The 22,232-nt window shown below is 40.4% G+C and overlaps 1 protein-coding gene across 1 annotated transcript in view; it reads right to left on the minus strand.

Annotated features, from left to right (window-relative positions):
- Positions 1-1,374: 1,374 nt before the first annotated feature.
- FNDC3B (fibronectin type III domain containing 3B) overlaps positions 1,375-22,232 on the minus strand; it is a 184,332-nt gene continuing 163,474 nt past the window's right edge. Inside the window, exons 24-26 of the mRNA XM_063167317.1 lie at positions 14,744-14,910; positions 11,823-11,950; positions 1,375-4,892 (exon numbers count right to left, since the gene is read on the minus strand). Of these exons, the coding sequence (XP_063023387.1) occupies positions 4,587-4,892; positions 11,823-11,950; positions 14,744-14,910 (601 nt within the window). The 3' untranslated portion in view covers positions 1,375-4,586. The remainder of the gene's footprint in view (positions 4,893-11,822; positions 11,951-14,743; positions 14,911-22,232) is intronic.

The following is a 22,232-nucleotide window of genomic DNA, read 5'->3' on the forward strand; positions in this document are numbered from 1 at the left end:
AGAAGCTCCACAGGAGGTGAACAGCAGGGGCTGGTGTCACTCCAGGTCCTGTTTGTCCCAACTCCTCTGGGGAGCGCGTGGCTCAGCTCGTGCCACACGTGGCTGCGACCCCCTGGTTCCTCAGAGGAACCCCCCCTTCCAGCGGGGCCCAGCTCCCCTGCACCACACCAAACGTGCTCTGAGCCGGCAGGAGAGGCTGAAGTGAGGAGCAAAACAAATTCCAGGCGTTGGTTTTTGAGCAGCTCTGTGATTACTGCGAGGAGAGAATCGCCGCTGCCATAGAAACGGCAGCGCCAGCCCGGGGACCGCGAGGTGCCGGGCACACCTGGCACTGCTCACACTGTGCCCCAGCCCGCTGCTGTGGGCCACCACTGAAACACCCAAAACACACAAATACCAGCCTCTGCTCTCCCACAGAACTGTTCAAAGTTGATACTTCTCTTGCCAGCAGCTAAGAGCTGCTGGTAAATACAGCATCAGCCAAGCCCGCGTATAACCCGCTCCGTGCTTCCTCACCAAACAAAATCCGTGGTAAATTCAGTGCTACTTACCCAGCTCTGCACAGCCCGGGTGTGGGAAAGGCACCCAGCACCTCTGCAAACACCTGTGGGTGATAACAGCACAAGGTAACATCCAGAACTCCAATAGCAAATGTTTAAATCCTGCTTCTCTCCCATGGGCTCCCACTGCCCTCCAGCATCTCTGCAGACACCCCTGGCAATCAACCAGGGAGCACTGAAAATAAAAGATCTCCTCAGATGTCAAAGTGCTGATTACTATTTTGTAGACATATTTAAAAGATTTTGTTAAAGAGACTGTCTTGGCAAGCACTGCTTAAACAAAAAAGCTGAGCAATCAAGTGAAGAAAGTATTCCCCTAGGAAAACCCCACTCTTGTTGTAAACTGCAGTAATTAAAAAAGCAAACAAATCAATTGTATTTATGCAGTGACTTGAAAAAAAATTAACAAATTAACATTAATGTGTTTGACAAGAAACATGTATGCATACTAGATTATCTCATCGTGACGAGGAATTGAATTCATTGCATGTAATTAGTAAGTTAAAAGTTCTAGTATTTCAAGAGTTTAATTACTCAGCAAGAACAAACCTAGGTATGTTTCTATAAATATAAATCCTTACTTTTCCATGCAAGCTATTTAAAAGAAGTCATTAGAACACCTGACTTTCAGATTATTACTACCAACTTACCCTTCAAAAACCACAAAAATCACTCCAATTACAGAGCAGAAACATGCTGAGGTAAATTCAGGGCTCCCACCCTTGATCCAGGATGCACAACAGCACTGACCTGCCAGAAGGGGCCACATCGACCCAAAGGGCTGTGTTCAATTAAAATAAACAATTAAAACAGAAAGAATTAAAACATTTATTGGGCATAAATATATTACATATACACTACAGATACAGTTAAGTCTTACATACATAGTGTAGTATTTGCAAAATCTATACATTAAAATTGATATGGCAGTTTTAATATAATGCATATGAAATAGTCTAAAATTTACAATACAAGAAAAACTTCTGATTATTTTTCTTTTTAAAGTTGAAAAGCTTGGAATGTATGTTCCCATAGTGAGGTAAAAACATTTTATTTTTCTTTTTCAATTTAAAGAACTGTGCAAGGATAAGGTTCATACACATTCAATTAGGGCACTTCTCAATCGTGACATTGAATACTGAGCTACTGGAGCCAACAAACAGGATTAGAAAACACTTCAAGTTCATAAAGAAAAAGGCAGAACAATATAAAAACATCTCTCTCCTTCCTTAAGGGTATTAAATACTTAGTGTTCCATTCTACCTTTGTTGGTGGTGGTGATTTCTGTGAGAGCAGAGCGCCCTGGGGCTGGATCCAACCCCTGCCACTGCTGCACCAGGGGTTTGGGAAGGGCCAAGGCATCATCAGCAGTGCTGGGTCAGGGACAACATCCCTCAGAGCAGGAGGGTGTGACACCAGTGACCCTTGTCACTGACACACGGGTGACATCAGATCACTAAGGCAGGAGACGGAGGCTGAAAATGCCAAATTCACTGGGCCTGTCCCAGCTGCTCCAGCAGCATCTCCCAAAAGCTCAGGCTTGGACTGGCTTGGAGAGGTCACAGGGGACCCAAGAGATCAGCAGTGACAGAGATGCACTGAAAAGTGTGACTGACTGCTCTCCCCTCCACTCTGCTCACTGCTTCTAGTAGCACTCGCATTTCAAACTCTCAAAATGGCTAATCTAGAGCATGTTGGGGTTTTGTTCCTTTTCTTTATTTAAGCAGTTTTTGTCTTTTTCTTAAAAAAAAGGTGTCAAGCTTGGATTTCATAGCAGCACTGCTCAAACAATATACCAAAAATAAAAAGAGGCAATCTATTCAAATTTCTGGGTTTTCCCAAACTAGCGGTCTTTTCATCTTTTTAAAAAATACACTCTTCTCCCCTCCAATGAAAACAGCTGTATACTTTTTGCTCACAAAATACAGATGCAAGGTCACAGAGTTTCATATCACAAATAAATTTAAATAAGATGTAAATAAATTTGACAAGCCATGACTTTGGCAAAAAACAAAAAAATATATATATTTAGCTCAATGCCATTAGTTTGCAAGGCTAAATCAAACTAATTATAGTCAATAACAAAATACAGAACATTTCTAATATTTGCTACATCTAGAGAGGCACACAGAATAATTCATTGATCTTAGCACTTTCTTTCCAGAGATGATTTTGTTTTTGGATACATGTAAACGTTTGAATCACTGATAATGGGGTATTTTTGGCATTTAATGTACTAGATGCTCCCATCTTCAAAAACACAAGAAAATGCAAGAAGATTAATAATACTAGGAATGCTGCCAGGTAAAAAGTTGACCTAAAGTACAACAGTATAAAACAGACAAAATGTAACATGCTATGGGAAGGGTGGAGAGGGGGATTAGATTAGTACATAAGTACACTTTTTATTTTTTATTTTTTTACAATAAATAAAAAGATTGCACTGTAATTGGTATTTAAAGTACTGTATGCAGTATATAGTATAAATAAACCTAAAAACAAAAATAATGTTGTTTTTTTCCCCATTACTTTGGTTAAGGGAATATTATGCTAGTACAGGACACTGAATCTTAGACGATGGAGACAGAGCACAAAAAAAGATAGGACAAAAGCAAAATCAAGTAGCAAAAATATACAAAAACAAGAGGCAGGGAAATACACTGTGTCTGTTGCACCCTTTTGGAATCTATTTGCACCTCCAGCTCATTTATGTCCCTGAGGTACTCGCACAATGTTGTCTTAATATAAATAACCCCATGACTCAAGAGTTAAAAAACCTAGTGTCTCGATGGATTAAAATGTGTCTGGGAAGGGGCAGGCAGGAGGGGGACACTGCCACCAGAGCAGGGACCATTCCTCTGCAGGACTCTCATCTCACTTTTGCCAGGTACCAAGTTATTTCAGTCAGCCCCGTGGTAAGAACAGCATAGACACCCTTCTAAGGCATTTAAAACAGATGTGATTTCTGATACCTCCAAAAAGTTCCATAAAATAGACACCCCTCCAAAAAAATAACAATAATATTAATAATAAAAAAAAAGATCAACTGACAGTAAAGTTTGCTTCCATTGAGTGTAAATCTCACCTAATTCAGTAGAGGCAATAAGCTGTCACCAGCTCGAATCATATAAATCAGGCTGAACGTAATAGAATAATATCTAGTATTAGATTAGGAATAGTTATATACAGTGACAAACAGACAAGTTAAAGCAGCTTTTAAATAGCTGAACATGGGAATAACTAACTATTGCACAATGCCCTCTTACTTAAAATTACTGCTAGGAATCAGAATGGTAAAAAAAAGATCTATAATGCTTCATAATTTATACGTAGTTTGGTTATTTGATTTCTTATACAGGCAGTTTATAGTGTTTGTAACTGTAAAAAAAACAGGCAACTAAAAACCTTTTTCAAATGCAGGATGTTGTTCCAATTTAAATGCACTAAACAGTTAAAATAAAAACTTAGGTTTTACCTTGAAAAACTGGGGCAAATGTAGTGAATAATTTGTAGGCAACATTGCTAATACTGTTCAAGGAAAAACTGGTACTTGACTAACACTGTATTCTAGTCTTACCACTATACATACTTGTGACTAAGGTTTAGAAGGAAAAAGAAGAGACAAAAAAAGTGACTCATTATTAAAATTTCCTAAATAGTAAGATAAAATAAGAGACTGCATGAACTTCAGTGAAAAAAGCCAAACCAACGTCGAAAAGGCAATTGTTGACAATTTTGAAATCGCGAAGGAAAAACAAAAAGAAATCTTGCTTTTGGTATCTGGTTTGCTTGTTTCTCCAGTTTGACCACTTCCTAGTTCTGAATTTCAAAAAGGTGCATCAAAACACTGATTTATCTTTAACTGTATAAAACAAGAGCGGTATATAAAACGCATGGTAGAACGAAGGATTTCGAAACAAAAAAAAAAAAGGAGGGAAAAAAAAAAAGGAGGAATATCTGAATAAATGTGTGGATTATAATGCGTAGCATTAGTTAAATCTGTACTTTAAACTCCGGTTGGATTGCCTACTTCATAAAGAAGTACTGTAATATACAGGCGAAGATGACGGAGAGGCTGGCGAAGCCGAGCACGATGAGGGCGGCGAACTGCTCGTCCGTGGGCACGGCGGCCTTGGCCTTGGCCTCGGCGCCCGGCCCGCCCGGCAGCTCCAGGGCCCCGCGCTGCAGCGCGAACGCCGCCGACGGGCTGAAGGGGCCGCTCAGCTCCTGCCACGGCTCCAGGCAGCGGCGGCAGGCGCACACGCGGAAACGATAGTCTGTGTTCACCTGAAGGCCTGAGATGTGGAATGTGGTTTCTTCTCCCTTGTACACCTGAAAAACAAAGCAGGCAGCGCCGTCAGACACAACGCCAGCCCACAGCGGGCGTGCGAGGAGTTTGCCATGAAGGCCTCAGTGGGAGGCCTCAGTCTGAGGCCTTACAACTCCAGCTTGTACATTTTCCAGATCCTGTACTAGTGAATTGATTCCTGCATTAGTGAATAACTCTGAACTTCATATAGAGTATTAGTAAGCTCTCCCCACAGTTTGAGAAAACAAAACAATCCTTCCAGGCCTCAGAACCAAGGCTGTCATTGCAGCCTCAGGCCCCAAAAAATGAATATAATGTATAATATAAACAAATATAACATAAATACAATATAAACTAATATAATATAAATTACTATAGATAATATAATAATATAATATAAATTTAATAATATAAACAAACACCAAATATAAAACATATAATATATACTAATATAAACTAATATAATATTAATATAATAGCATATCAATATAATAATATAACATAAACAAATGTAATATAAACTAATATAAACTAATATAATATAATCTAATAATAATAGAATATGAAATAATATAATAGCAAAATATCAATGTAGATTTAACAATATAAATAACCCCCCAAATATATACAATAGAATATAGACAAAAATGAATTCTGGGGGAGTAAACTGGGGAAATGTGACTTCATTACCTGAAGGACAATTAGCCTCTGATATGCAAAGAGATCAAACTTAGATCTGTCGGAGAAACTCATGACCATTGTCCATCTTGGCCTCCATGGGGCTTTTGCACTGCCCAAGGTCCATCTGCTGAAGGCCTTTAATAAATACCTATTTAATTCTCTAACTCTGCCCGGCCTCTGTTCTAGGTAGCCTCTCCAGGCATCAAGTCTCTAAAGGAAACAATTCTCAAAGGAAGGAACTCACTGGGTCAACACAGACTTCAGAAAAATAGAGGCAGGTAGAGGACTTCTCAACAAGTCTCAACACAGGACAGACAACAAACACATCACTCAGCAGCAATGATAGCACACACTCATCTTCTGTGGGCGTGATAAAAGCTACAAACGTACTTCTGCACTCTGAAAGTGTGACTGGATGCCTAAAACATGTCTGGGACATAATCACCCTGTCTGGCCTCAAAAGGAAGAAAATCTGCAAACGAGGTTATTGGAAATCATTCAATGTGTACTTGTAAAATTGCTTACAAATGTAATTTTTATGTATTTTCCCCTCACATTTCTCTCAAGAAACAGCAGTCTTACAAGAAATTGCACTTTCAGGACTGTGGAAATAATAAAATATTATTAAGGTGTGAAAAATTTCTTTTGATTGCATTCTATTTGGTTGCTTACTAATCCAAACCCATCACCTATTTATGTTAATCAAATGTAGGTACCACATGACTCAAAGCACAAGTCACAGTATCAGAAAGGAGAGAAAAAACTGAGTATCTGAGACAATTTTGTGACTTAAATGGAAAAAAACCCACTGGAAATATTCACAAACTCTGAAAACAAATAATTTATATAATGGAGGGTTGTTGAGACTGGTATTTTATGAAATGAAAGAAGTGTCTCAGAGTGCCTGTGTCTGCTGGGAAAACATCCTGAACTTCAAATGCTTCTTCCTCTGCTCATTTAGCATTTCCCTTCTCTTGGCTGTGGGAACAGAAGGCTGAGAGCATCTCTGCTCTCCCAGAGGCAAGAACTCATCTTAGACAAGGGGAGCAAGTGGGAAACTCGTCCCAAGCCCTTAGAGGATTTCCTGTGTGTTACTCTGGAGTTAGAAATAAGGAAGAAAGAGAAGAAACCTGCTCAGCTAGAGACCACTTGAAGAGCTCCCAAGCTTCCCAGCTTTCCTGCCCTGCTGGCCCCTGAGACTCATCCCTTGGTTAAACAGTCAGTTGCTGATTTTTTTGAGGTCTGTGACAAAAAGATTAAGGTGCTTCTTTTCTTTGTCTTCTCCTTCTTTTTTCAGCTTTCACAGCTTTTCCAAATGCAGTTTGAATGATGGCAAGTCTGGGTTTCCAGACTAAGTCCTCTAACTGGCTCATGTTTCTTGGACCTGAGGCACAGATCAAGAAACAACATTTAAATAAACGTTGCCTTGCTCAAGTATTGCTCAGCATTTGCAGGAAGTTCCCTCCAGGTCAAGTGACAGGACTACAACAAATTCATCCCACAAACCCTGTGAATGGCCACCACAGCCATGCACAGCTGCCCTTCCTCCAGTGTTTGTCTTCCCAATGCCAATGAGGAGTGAGTCACTGGGTTACAGTAATTGCAGGGAAAACAAAACTGAAAGTGCTGTGGCAGGCCACAGAAGTGATGTGAGGGTTGAAACATCTGTTTGCAAAGCAGTCCCCATCCCAAGAACACCTCTGCCACCCTGCTCTCCAATGGCAATTCCATTTCTAATACCCACCTGGTGTGGGCAACTCTGTCGTCCCACAAGACTGTCAGGATTCTTCCACCTAGCTCCCATTTCTTTAGATTCTGAGTCAGGGCAACTCCAAGCCCTCACAAAATAACTGTCAGCAAGATTTGCTTTCTGGTGCTGCTGTAATTAATAATTTCATTTAAAACATACAGCCAGAAAAGCTCTACCTGCCTTTGCCACAAACCAGCTTTTGCAACCAATATGACCACTTCTGAACCAAAATTAAAAATCCAAATAATGACATTTAATTTAAAAAATTTACAATCTAAACTTCATAAATTAAAATTAAGAGATACTAGCAATTCCATATATACAACCTGTCTTTGCACTGAAAAAAATCCTGTCCAGTTTTAAAAAAAACCTGGGATTTTTACTTGTTTTGTTCTGTCAGGGTGGTGAACACCAGTGTAACTGGAGGCCAGGCTTGGCTAAATCAAAGACCTCTTCATCACAGTCTAACAAGTACAGATGGCCAAGTTCACTCAAGCCAGCTATTCAACAGCACTTCTCATAAAAAGCCAGACAGCCAAGTGAGAGAAGAGTGTATCTGTAAAGGAAGTTTGAAAAATTGTTGAAAGTAGATAAGAGTACATGCATTAATATTCACCAATGATAAAGACAAAACATCTCCTGTAGTAGCACTAGGATGGTTATGGAAATTGTTCTGCTTTCAGTGGTCTGGTATTTACCTGAGTGGACCTACCTATCAGTAACAGGTAAACAATTGTTAAATTGTCACCCACTCCTGAGAGCAGCCTCTGTACCCTCTGCAGCAGCACCTCAGAGCTGTGGCAGGATACCCCCAGCACAAACACATTTGGTTGTGAACACTGATATATGTGAGTGGATCTCACATACACAACAGAAAAAACCCTTGACAACTATGAATAAAGTCTTTAAATCTGCCAAACAAATGTGAAATCAAATATAACTCTATGAAGCAGCAATATTATTTTATATGTAGCACATTATGCTCTGGTGGCCAACAAGCCAAAGTGAAGTGCCCATCCAATTTATCCCTTTCAGTTCCTAGAACAGCTTTTTGGTTTGGACACTTCAGAATACAATAAAAATGTGATGAGCTTTTTGCTTGGCTCTCTCAATGGAAATATCATCACAAGTAATAAACTGCTGCTGAAGACTCTTATGGTATTTGATCCTACTGATGGAGCTAGAGAGACAGAGAATTCCTGCAGGCAAGGATTTCTCAATTTCACTGATCTCATTAAATAATTCCAACCCTATCTCCCTGTTTTCCAAACAATAACACTGACAGCCATAATTGCCCTATAAGAAACACACTGGAAAGTGCAAGGTAACCTCACCTGGCTGCTGCACCCTGATGCAATGGCCAACGTCTTTAATAGTTAATAAAAGGCTATTTTGTATACTGAAAAAAAGACAGAATCAGAGAATGGTTTGGGTTATAAAGCTAAATGCCAACAGGTCCTGTGTAATTCTGTCATATTCTGACACACAACCAGCATAAGTGCCTTTGACTTATTGGAAATAGAGAAGGAAACCGAATCTTTGGCTGACTAAGCTTTACAGAAATTATCAGTTCACTAAAGGGTTTCAGAATGTCTCTGTGTTTGTCTACATAATCTAATCAAAATAAAAAAACAATAATTAAAGTGAGAGCTTGGTGAGGCCCCAGGCACCCACCTCTCAGTGCAGACCTGAGAATTGCTAGGGGATTTTCACACACCCAGTGTATCCTACCAACACTGTTTTTTCTTTTGGAAAGCATTTGGAGACAGTTTTTTTTCTCAGAGGAGACGTGGCAGAAGCTGATGAAACACTGCTGCCTGCAAATTCTTGGAAATTTCAAAGGTAGAACATTTTGCTTCAGCAGCAAACAATTTAAGGATAAAGAAGCTTTAAAAAGTTCAGTTCTCACTTCCCATTGTCAGCTCTTAAGAGGATTTGGTTCCTGGGTGATTCCATCCTCAGAGCAGCTCAACTGGGAACCAAACCTTAGAATGCTGGGCATTCCAGCTGTTATCTCAAACTGCAGCTCCTGCTCCAGCCCACTCCCCTAAATCCACATTAAAGCTATGCAAACACAGAGACAATTTAATACACTTTGGAGATAAATTCTGCCTGAGTGAGCTGTGCTGGACAGAAGTGCAAGAAATAGAAAAACAAATCCAGGCCACTGATTCCTGGAATCTCCTGTGGCTTACATCCTGATTCATAAACAAGGAAGATTTGATTTCCTAAAAAGAACTGTCCCATGGCATTGCTTTTTAAAAATTATCTGTAAAGATAAAGCACACAAAGACACAAAAAGGAACACACTGTGTGAGAAACAAGGAAAGGAGTATGTAGCATTTTTTAAAATACATTCTCCAGGGAGCTAAAATGTTCTCTGTTTAGCTCCAGCAAATCCAGTTCTTCAGGCAATTCTCAGCAGAGAAATATTTACAAAATATTCTCCCAGAGGAGGGCAGGGATGGCTATACTCCCAGTCTGGAAAAAAGAGGTTTTGAGTACTTTCATATCACCTCTGCTAGATCAAATGGTGGAAAATCATCAGCTTTGGCTGTGGAGGGCTGCAAACACTGGGGTGCAGGGCAGGGAGACAGCTCAGTGTGACAGTCTAGAGAGAAAGGACAGATTTACCCAAAAGCATATCAGTGGCTGATGCTGCATTCCATGAATGCCTGAAAATCTAGAGTATATTTCATTGGTGCCACCCTTCAAAACAACTTGCAAAATGTTTCTAGATAATATACCCCTTTAGATGCACATGCAAAATATATTTGTCACTTGCAGGGAACTAAACATATTTAAAAATAAATTTAGGACTTGCACTTCAAAGGTAATAACATATCACTAACATTAATGAACATATTGGTGCCAGTACTTTGCAGTTAAATAATAACTGTAATGAAGGTGATCACAGGCACGTCAAAGCAGAGGTGAAATGTATTAGCCAGAAAATCACTGAAACGCGTTTCTGTATTTTATCTTCTGTGCACATTACAGGAGCTCAGAGCATGCAGCCACTGCAGCTCAGGGACACCCAGTGCTGAGACACCACCCACAGTCCTGATGGAGGAAAAACACCTTGATGGGCAAAGGTGAAACGGTGGAAGTCTCCCTCTGTCCCATGGCTGGTTATCAGCCAAAAAGTCCCAGTGTCACCTGGAGCATCCCAGCCAGGAACCTCCTCCAGCAGTTACTGCTGACAACTCACACAAAAACCCCTCCTCAGGCTGTGCCTCATGAGAAATGAAGACCTTCAACGTAAGAAGACTCTGAAAGTATTTTTTATTTCCTTTACAGCTGGTTTTTTTCACACCACAAGTTCTGAACTGTGCAGATGAAGCCATCACTTATGTGCCAGGAACATGAAGCTGTGCCCAGCTCTCCCCAAGGACTCCAGAACATTTTAAACACTGGGGATACATTCACTGAAGCTGTACCTGGAGGTGACACCAAAGCCTCTCTGTACATCAGGGAACAGCAAAATGGTTCCACTTTTCCACTTGCCACTGACATTGTGAGGCCAACACAACACAGTGCACAAGGGTTTCATTACCTACACCAGCACCAGAAATGTTTCCTGACAAAAACAATCATTAGTCTTCTCTTTACTGTCCCCATGAATTGTCCTGCATGCTTTGTGTTGTTTTTGATAATTCATTAGCTCACAGCAGCACCCAAGAACAGCCTGAAGAGGAACAGAGACACACCTGAAAAGAAAGCACTAACTTACACGTATTTTTAAGAGTTTAATGAGCACAGCAAAAGAGTCTAATTAGCATAGTATATCTCATTTCCCTAATTTGGATTTATTTGGAATCTGCATGACAACGAAAGGAAGCACAGGAAAAAGAGATCACACAGATGAAGTGCACTGCAAATCACACAGCCAGAGGTGTGATAGATGAAATAAAAGATTCAACTGTGAATGAGCTGTTCTGTTTCAGGGGCTCTGGGGAAGTATCCACTTGTGATGTCTAATCCAGACAGACAAAGGAAAGAAGAATCAGCTGTACTTCACTGCCTATATTTCCACAGTGACAGAAAGGATACACAGCAGTTACATGTGCATCAAAACCTCAGCGGCGAATGAGATAGATGAACAAATCACTTAAGGTGTACTTGACTGAAAACCTTGATGGACAGTCTTGGAACTGGCTTAGAAAGAGTCATCTTCTGACTTCATCTCATCTCCAGATAATGGTTAAGAGCAGCCAGCTCAGAAGCAAGCATGGGTGGACAGAATTGTAACTTTTTAAAGGTTAGTACAGTTAAAAATAGTGATTAACCACAGAAAGAACACAAATCACTCCAATAAAATAATGATGTTCTATATACTCCCTTAGGGGAGAAAACAGCCCATTACAGCTCTTAATTTTGACTCAGCCTTTACCAAAGTGCACCTGACACATCACCATAGGGTGTAATTCAATATACTACAAAGAAGCAGCACAGTGGATTTTCAAAACCATTTCCATTATGCCATCAATTTAACAATATTAAATCCAGACCATTTCCCTACCTGCTTGTATTCAGATTCTCTTCCAACCAGTACCTGCAGAACATAACCAACAGGATCTCCCTTCATGGGTGGGACCATTTCCCAGGTAACCTCACAGGAGTTTCCTCCCAGCTGTGTCACTCGAGGGGCTACAATAAAATGAAATGTGTTACTGTTTAATATAAAGACTGCACCAAAATCTTATTTTATGAGCACTGTAATATATACCAGAACATTTTAAAAAGGCTGGAGCACCTCTTACCAGTCAGCTCCGTGAGCTGCTACAAAGGAGGAGTGGATTTAGAGAAAACTTTAAAAACTTAATTGCAGTGCTGTGCACTGATCTTTTCAAAGCAGAAGCCAAGGCACAAACTGCACAGGTATTCATAAAAGCAGCAATTCTGTGAAGTTCTGAGCAAACACCTGTGCCAGTGGAGATGCCTGTGCATCCCTCCCTTGCTACATGCCATTGAAAGAGAGAAATAATATCAAATATTTCATTCAGGAAAAACAGGAGAAGGAATGTGAGAAGAGAAGCTAAAGAATCTTCTGTATTACATATGAAGTCCAGCCTGGGAAGCAAAAGGACAGGCATATTTTCAAGACTTGGACTTGAATATAAATCTGAGCCTGACACCCACTTGATCAGAGCTGCTATTTCTAGCCAGACTTAAGACTAGTGCTCTCACTAGAACTCCAGAGAAATTCAATTTGTCAGCTGTTCCAAGGCTGCTGTCCTTGGCAGGGGCTCTCTCAGCAGCTGAAAGCCAAGGGATGCTGTGCCTTGACCCAGGGCAAGCTCACAGCTCAGTCTAGCAGAGCACAGACAGGGGCAGCACATTTTTATGTACAACAAAGCATCTGCCACTGGGAGGCACGAAGAAAACTGCAACAGCATCCAGGGTTCACCAACCTCTTGATCAGGCAGAGCCAGCAAGCACAATGCCAAAAAAAAAAAAAAAAGAATAAAGCTGGGAGAAACAAGTGCTGAGCACTTGTATGAGGTGGTTAACACGTGCACGTGCAAGGACATGAGCTTGTTAAAGGCAATCCAGATCCCCAACCCCACAAAAACAGACAACAGGAGGGTCTACCAAAGAAACAAATGCTGCTGCATACATTACACAAATTTTAGACTGATCTGTTACTTCCCAAGAGGAACACTTGAATCATGAAGGCCCAAATGTAATCAATATCCATTTACTTCTCTCTGCACATCTGCTAGTGTTGAGAGACTGATAATAAACGCCTTTATCTTAGCTGACAACAATCTCAATTATTTTTCCTTCTCCTTCCATCTCTCACTTCAATACATGAAGATTTTTGTCTGACACTTACAAAACACTGCCATTAACAACAAAGCTATTCTAGGGTTGGCATCACTAAGAGAGTAATTAGGAGACCTTACAGGAGAACACACACTTTCTTCTGCTAGATAAAAAGCCAAATTAAGTTTATCACATAAATTCCTTTGTATTTCTCTGAGCACAGAAGGGAATCAACACTGTCATGTGGCATCAGACCAGTCCTCCCCATGGCATCACCTCCCCTCAGCAGTGCTCACCAGCACAGCATTGTCATGTCCTTTTCTCTGTCACAGCCAGTGCTCTGTCAGGTACCCGAGGTCCCAGCCCACACACGACCCTGGTATTTGCACCATTGATTCTCAGCTTGAAACTCAGCCCAGGGGATGAGTCACACTTAACAGGAACTTAACAGGCAGACTGGGAGGTCAAAACAAACACCTGGGTGAGGTGAACTGAATAAAATGGATTTATAGCCAACAAAATGCAAGTGTTGACTACAGTGACATCCTGGGTCATGCCACAGGAGCTCCCTTCCCTTGGCTGGGCAGCACAGCTCACACCTGTGTGAAGGTGTGCATCAGGATAAATCACCCCTGGCTAAGCATCCTCACCTCAATCACACAGGAGTTTTTTGCTGGAGAGTGTTTTCTGCCTGGGGGTGACTGACGTAGCAGGGAAAGGCACCCCCAGCAGTGTTCTCCCCTCTACAAATATTTGCTTACAAAAGGTGTTAAAATCACCAAAGCTGGATTTTAAATACAGAGAACAAAACAAAACCTCTCTGACAAACTGACAGTTGTCGTTTCTCTCCGAAAATCACAGGGCTTGACAGGGAAGCCTTCAGCACCCAGGAGAAAAGGTGCATTTGATTCCAGCTCAGCTGATCTGACAGCCCATAGAGCAAACCCACTGCCCTTGTAACAGGCCAAAGAAGGACTAATTAGGCCTAAAACAAAAGGCCTAATTACATGAAGTTTTATAATGAAACATCTTTCACTGTGGGCTTTACTTTTGCTCCTTCCCTCCTTCCTTCCTTCCTTCCTCCTCCTCCTCAGGAGCATAATTACTTAGGACAAAATTTACACACAGTAAAAGACATTTCATTATAAAACTTCATTTAATTAGGCCTTTAGCTCTCCTAGTGGAACACATGCTGAGTTCGAAGTCTAATGTTCTATATGTGAAATATCATAATTAATTTTATACATTAAAGGAAAACTAAACCCTGAAGGTCTACACTGGATATCAGATACATAACAAAAAAAATTGAACTTTACTAAAGCTTAAGTTGGTGGGTACACACACACACACTACAGCTGTTAGATCCCTTGTATAAATGCTGTGGTAATCCAGGGCAATCCCCTGGTAAACATTATTGATAGCAGCAGCATTTGAACAGTTTTTTATTACAACAGGGACATAACCTTTATGTTGCTTGTGTGATTTTTTTGGGTGGTAATTTAGCTTCCCACCATTAAGTAACTTCACAACTCAAGAGAAACCTATAGTCAGCACAAACTGGTTCCTCACAAGTGTTATTACACACTTATGGTAACCCTTACAACCTCCCCTCATACTTACCAATTACATAAATAGTTACAAGTTACTTACACATTAAAAAACCATACTACATACCTTTGATTGCAGGTGGGAGTGACTTAGTTGTGCAGAAGGTACAGATTTCTGAGAAAGGTCCCTCCCCAGCATCATTGACTGCCTGTATTCTGAACGAGTAACAGGTGGATTCTGTCAGCCTCTGTATCTTGTACGTGTGACTTGGTCCCCTATAAATTGGGATAAACCTGAAACAATAAAAATGAGAGCATGTAATTACACTGGAATGGCACTGACATCTCTGTTTATTGCACTTACCAGCTTGAAGTACCCACCTTGTGAAAACTGGCACCATGTGCCCCGCAGGGCTGTTAAACACACATATAAAAATGTCCCATTAATAACACACTGATGATGATGATGATGATGATGAGGAGGTCAGGGAAAGCAGAAGTTCATTGTCCCTTTTGAAACTACTACTACCTTGCAAAATGATTGCATGAATTATCAGGAAGAACATCTGTCAGTGGGCTCCCTACCACCATGGAATCCAAATGGATTCAGCCTGTGTCCTGCTACAATACACCATGTGTGCTGCTGGTTTACATGCATGGTGAAAACACAATTAATATGTTGACTCTCTAATGGATTTTGCACATTAAGACACAAAGGCCGTGTCTTGCAGTCATCTGTGTCATCTTCCAAAACATTTCCATTGACAAGACTAAACAAGAGCACACACAAACTTGTCCAACAATGTAATACTGAACAAAATCAATGTCATTTAAAAATAAAGTATACAGTTGCTAAAAGAATCTGACTTCTATTGCTCTGCTCAGATAAATGCTTTTCACTAACAGTTTTATGCCAGCCAGCAATTTCTAGCTAAGCCCCAGACCCCCAGGAGCTGAGCACAGTGGGGATGAAAGCAAATAAAGAGGAAGCACCCAGACTGTGCATCCATCCATTCTGCCTCCACCAGGGATCATCCTGCATGAAATAGTCCTGGCCTTGGAGAACAGAAAATTTGCTGCGTAGGATCACATACCATTTTTTTATTATTTAGTACCCTAATTCAAGTATCTTAGCCATTTCAGAAGGTTTTAAATCACCAGGAAGCCGAGAGATATTTTCCTTTGACCTCCCTATCTAGGTGCTAGCTTTATCCTTTGGCTTTGCATGAGACACAGAGTACAACCAATTTGAGCATTTCAAAGAAACTGGGTCTGTCATTAGCTCCCAGGGACAGAAATCAATTTGCATTAAGTTATGATTGCAATCCACATAAGTACAAACAGAGATCAAGAACCATTTGTAATAAAAGGGAATATTCAGGTAATTCAAATTGCTGGAAATGTACTCTGAGGACTAATGTGACTTACTGAGTTTTAGTGAGACCCACACCTTGATAGGAAACTAAAGATCTGTCCACACACGTTTTTCAGAGGAGAATTTAGAGCCAATTTCCAAAGAATTGTTTTCCTAACCTTATGCTTACCCAGTTTAAGAGCTCCCTGCTATCTCATATTTCTGAGGCTCATGTAAGCAGCCACAGCACATTTCAAAAGACTGACACAAACCTGCGCTCAGGGAATAACGTTTGAGATTCACTGGGTGATGAGCAATGAACACATACTCAGGACAGCATTAAGACTCAAGAGACAAGATACTCTCCTTCTGCACTTCTTGCAGCTCAATCAGGCAGTTTCTTGCTCAAAAACCACTGCACTACTCACAGGAGTGTAGAGATTTGGCTCTGACCCTGATCCAAGGGCAGCAGAGAGCAAAAAAGATCCAATGCCTATTTTAGACGATCTCTTTGCAATCATTTCTGGAGTAAGGTGAGCAAGAGAGGATAAATGTATCTTCCCAGCTAATAGACAAGCACACTCTCACCCCAGGCTGGGCCTAAGGTATATTTACACATTTACAGTCATTCATATGACCAATACCAATGACTCAAATGACATTTGAACCTTTTGGATATGACTAAGGTCACCAACACTTCCTAACACTGAGGAACTGATCTGGAAAAACATTTGAGCTCTTTCTGTCATTTGGGAACTGGACTAATACTCCCAGTTAAGTTAATATCAGTACTCCCATCCAGTTCCCATCTCCACTCATTTCTACTTCTCTGTCTCTAAAAACATCTGCCAGGAAAGCAAGAACTGTCACAGAGAAGTTTGCACCACAGGACTGCAATGGAAGCACATTTAAAACTTCTGAGATTTGATCATCTCTGAAGAAAGAGGGCTTCAATTTTCCAAGAAGAAACACTGATGGCTAAGCCAAATTCAGTTGCTGTTGGGCTTTATTGTGACACTAATGCTTTGTAATTGTGTTGGAAGATGCAGATCATTATGTAAGTCATGTAATGAAGATGAAAGCCTAACTTCAAAATGCTTGTGATTTTCTGATAAGGTAGTATTTTCCTCATGTGTAAAGCAGGCATTTCATAATCCTCCAGGATTTTTTCTGTTATTTACAAAAATACTGTAGTTAATCAATGTAGGTAGCTAAAGGTATGGAGCAGTCTTTTTTCACTCTCCTGGACTTTCCTCTGGAGGACCACAATGAACTCAGAATTGAGTCAATCAGTGTAACTGCCCATTGCTACTGTGAGGCAGCATGCATTAAAATTATCTTAACTAAGGTAACATTTTCATATGATTGCAATTTCATTTTTAAAATCTAAATCTACTTATAAAAGCACATTTGAACATGAGCTCTATGTACCTTTGCCTCCTTGGCAAACCTGTTATTGCTCACTGTGCTCCATCCAGGCCTCATTCCATATATTGCCTCAAGAACAAGTCAGCTCTGAGCCTGTTTGCAAGGACTTAATCTCTTATGCATTGAAATGGTGACCTAATCTGTGTATGGAAACCTTCCCTGCGCTCCATCTCCTTCTCACCTTCTTCAAAACAAGACATTTTCAAATCTCAGTTGAATTCAAAAGACAATAGGCTACATACTCAACAGGCACCCTGCCTTTGAAAACATTCAGCCTCTCTGGTTACTGGCATTCCCAGTACAGCTGAATTTTCTTTTTTATAGTTTGCACATTCCACAATTAAACCTGATTTATTCTAATTTTCCAGGCTGTAGTATTGCCTCTCCTCTCCACTAAATTAACAGCAGAGACCAAAAAGAAAGCAACTTTCTCCAGGGATGGGAGCAGTCCCCAGAGGTTACTTCTCCCTCATCTCACAGAGAGATTGTGTACTCCCTTCCCAGACATTCTCACTTTATTATTCATTTACCTGCACACAGCAGTGGAGAGAGAACATCGTGTCCTACAGCAATTGTTAGGGAGACACCACTGCTGTGTGTATTTTCATCAATACCCTTTTATTCCCAGTGAAGATCTTCTTGGAAGTATTTTGCATCTCGCAGCTATTTTGTTTCCTCCACTTCAGTCACTTCCAGTCAAGCAGAAGAATATCAGTGTACTTGCTCTACCTCTGCTCATTAATTCCCAGCACATTTTGAGCAGCAGGTTCCCTTTCAAACTCTTGGGTTTTGTTGATATTTTGGTAACCTGTTGGCTCTTGCAAGAATTTAATTTGGAAGAAATTCTACTGTACAGCACTAAGGAAGATGGCAATCTTGGGGGAAGGCACAAAGGCTGAAAGAGCCTTGAATGATTCTGATATTGCCTCTCAAAATATGTGGTCAGATGTCAGGATTTTGGCTGGAGAGAAATCATTAACACAGCATCATTAACACACAGTCCAACCTGGTGACCTGAGGCTTCACAGCAGCATACAAAGGCAACTGCCTAATTAGAAACTAAATTTCAAGAATTTCACAAACCAACAGCTCTTTTAATATTATTAATGCTGCATCACATTATCTACACATTTACTGCCCCCACCTACTTTCTTAGACTGTTCCTCTAATTTGGTTGCACAACATTATCAGACACTCACTGATTTATGTGATTTTCTCTCTCCACCAGCAGCTCTCTGTACTGTGGCAACAAGGAAAGCAAAGCTTCAAACCAAAAAACCACCTAATTCAGAGATGCAGAAGTAAAATTGACATAATTTTTTTTTTCATTTCTGCTGTATTTTAAAACATTCTGCTCAAAGGGAAAAGTTTCCCATCTGCAGCATCTCTCATCCCCACATCCATCACTGTTCCTACAACCAGTTCCAGAGTGACCCAACCTTTTCAGCTTTGGGGCACTTTTCCAAGCCATTCTTTGGGATCTCCTTTTGCAGGCAGGTGCTGAGGGAAATTAAACATAAAACAAGAGCTCTCCAAAAGAGATTTGTGCTCCCACAGCCTCTCACAACTCTGTCTTCCAGTCCTAAAATGAGGTGTGGACCAAACAGGTGGGATGCACTGGCCCCTTCGACCAGAAGATCTGTTTTCTGGAAGATTCCATTTGGGAAAGTTTTATTTATAATACATATTATATATTTTAATTGTATTATAATGTATGCTCACTACTGATATGATTTTTGGTGTTTTTAATAATAATAGTAACATCAGGGCCCAGTGAAGGAAACATTTCCTTCCTTATACTTAGAAAAGCAAAACTAAGTGAAGAACAGATAAAGGCAGGAAGAGAAGTGATAACAGATGGGAAGAGTTTGGTTTTCTTCCCTGAGTTATCTACCACATCTGCAGGCTAGACAAAGAGTACTTGCTGCCAAAAATCGATTTTTAGCCTGTTTCTACTAGATTATCTTTCATCTGCTGCTGAATTTGAGTTTGTAACGCATATTCACAACAGACAGTCACTTGTCAGACATCTGGAATTATTGAGAGTTGAAGTATTTCAGCCTACAGGAGCTCCTCCACAACAAGAAAAATTGATTTTTTTGCAAGAAGCATCTGGGCACATTCAACAGGAATGGAAGACAGAGCAGCCAAGTGCCTGACTGAAGATTGCTGTGTGCAGCCACATCTGGGGGGCAAGGAACAGGCAGGGAGGGCAATACTGAGCACAGCTCAAATGGGAATGAACAGCACTTGAATGGAAGATGTGGGAGAAATCACAGAGAGCACCCAATGGCCTCTTGAAATTACACAAGAAGAAGTAGATGATTTGACAACACCCTGTCAATAACCAACAATAATAAATAAGAGTGAACTTAAAGCTGAAACCAAAAGAGAGCAGAGTTCAGAGCAGCAAACCAATATTCTTACAGCCCTGCATGTGTTTATCTTCCCTGTGCAGCATCAGAGCCCCTTTCCCAGAGTTTTAACAGAGTTTATGGCCCTCAAATGATGCTCACTGAGCACATGGGGTCCAGGCTGCTGCTGTGACAGCCCCAGGAACCTGGGCAGAGCTGGAGAAGGGAGCCAAGCTCAGCCTCTGCTTCACCAACATCAGCAAAGCGAAGCTGGAACCTCAAAATGTGCCCTTGGAAAACTGGCCAATGTGATCCTGCTGCACTAAGCTGAGCCTCCATTGCACTTTAAAGATTAAATATGAGAGTCATTACTCCAATCAAGGTGTTGTTTTTCTTATAGGGTTGTTACAGATGTGCAGAAAATGGTTTTTATTACAGTGACAATCTTGGGTCTAGATGCTGCTCTTATTTATGATTTGCTGTCTGGAATATTCAGTTACCCATCAAGTCTGAAGGACCTGCAGATGTGCACAGATCAAAATAAAGGAGAAAATTTTACTTCTTACCAAAGCAGGGATTTTTTGAATATAGTTATGGAGTAGCATTTTACTCTGTGTCTTGCCAGCTTCCTCACAGCTGAAGCACCTCATCTCACACATTTAACGTGGTTTCTTGAGGCTTCACTTTGTTCCAAATAATGACACGCATACATTTAACTCACACCTATTACAAATGTTGGTTCACTCCTGCTTCCAGGAAGAAAGACGAAATGCATTAACAAGTTAACTCTCTCACGCTTGGGAACAGTTCTCCCTCTTCTTTTTCATTTGCAAAGCCCCAGGTATCTGATCAGAATGCTGCTAATATAAATATCACTATTTTTAATAACAATAGTCACCTACAAAATGCAGCAATATGAACACAGGCTAGCTTGAAAACTTTCCTGAACATTAACTTTCTATCTAGCCAGGCCTGCAGTGCAAACTGTAGCATGCCATCTGTCTTGGTGCTCATGCCTAATTTCCTTTTATCACTGTTCTACCCAATATGAAAATGATTTTTTCCTGCAGGTTTTTGCAAGGATACGTTAACTTATCTGATTTTGCATTTTAATAGAATTTCGCAAGCCAGTAGGACTGATACATAGCAGTAATTGCTGTTAAAACGGGTGTAAATTGTCTTGATCAAATCAGGAGTGTAAACAATTTTTTAATTAGACTGCTTGAAACTTGCAGTAACCAGGGGATGATTATGCAAAAGTCATCAGGCAAGGGCAGCACATTCAGCAACTCATCCCTCTGTGTTTCTATTCTGCCTTCAAGTTACAGCAGAGCAAACACCCAGGTTGAGGCTCATCTATTAAACCACTCCCTGCTCCCACCAACTGAAGGCAACAGAAGTGTGGGACAATTGTAAATGATCTTTACATTATGGTTGTAAAGAATATGTTGAGGATGTTTCTTAGTCAGTCTTACCAATGGCCCTCCCTAAAAATGTAATTACATGTGTATATATTGATTGTGATTCTCTACGCACACAAAAATCACACAATTTACCTCAGCTGCAACGTACAGTCATCTAAAATGAACACAAGCAACTGATAAATGACCCACTCCTAATTTACTTGTTAATTCTCCCTTTCAGACTGGATATTGTGAGCATTTTAAGACACTAAGAGGTGCAATTAGTTGTGGGAACAACTAAAGATTAATTACAGTACAGCAGGAAGAAAATAAAAAACATTAATTAAGTTCACTTGTTCCACAGAGGAAAAAATCCATAGTATTCTGGAAAGTAGTGCAATTTGATTAACATAAATTTCTTGACATTACCACAATTAGAAAATGAAGTCACAACTGCTAGTTTATTTAAAAAAGAAAGGAATTTCATAGTCCTCCTTACATAAAGGTCACTTACTCTCAACTAACGTTTCTATGTACTGAGCTTTCCAGAAACAGATTTTTCTTCATTTCCACTCAGTGCTACCCATAATTGAAAGGACAAGTGATGCTAATTTCATCTTCCTAAATGTCACACCCCGAAGAGCTAATGGGAGCTAACGCAGGTACATCTCTGATGTGCACACCTCCTCAAGCCCTTACACTAATCAGTGCCACAAGATTTCCAAGTATTTTGCTTCACAGGTCTTGCAATCAATGAAACATTTGGTCTCCAACAACTGGCCTGTTACACCTCATTACAGAAAGGAAAAGTTGAAAACACTCCTTAATGACCAGGACACACCGGAGAGCACTGGCTGTCATTACATAAAGCCAGAGCTGAGTCTTTACAAAAGGCCATTAAAGCTATTGGGTCAGGATGGGACTTACTGATTATTTTCTCATCTTAAAAGAACTCACTCATCTTTATATTTCTGCTTGTGAAAATGCTTCAACAGCATTTTAAAGGTAACTTCCATTTTAAACCAAAGAAGGGACAATCATAGTACTGAACGGAGGGATTTAAAACGGATATAAAGC

The sequence above is a fragment of the Melospiza melodia genome, chromosome 12 (genome assembly GCF_035770615.1).
Source record: "Melospiza melodia melodia isolate bMelMel2 chromosome 12, bMelMel2.pri, whole genome shotgun sequence".
Classification (NCBI taxonomy): domain Eukaryota; kingdom Metazoa; phylum Chordata; class Aves; order Passeriformes; family Passerellidae; genus Melospiza; species Melospiza melodia.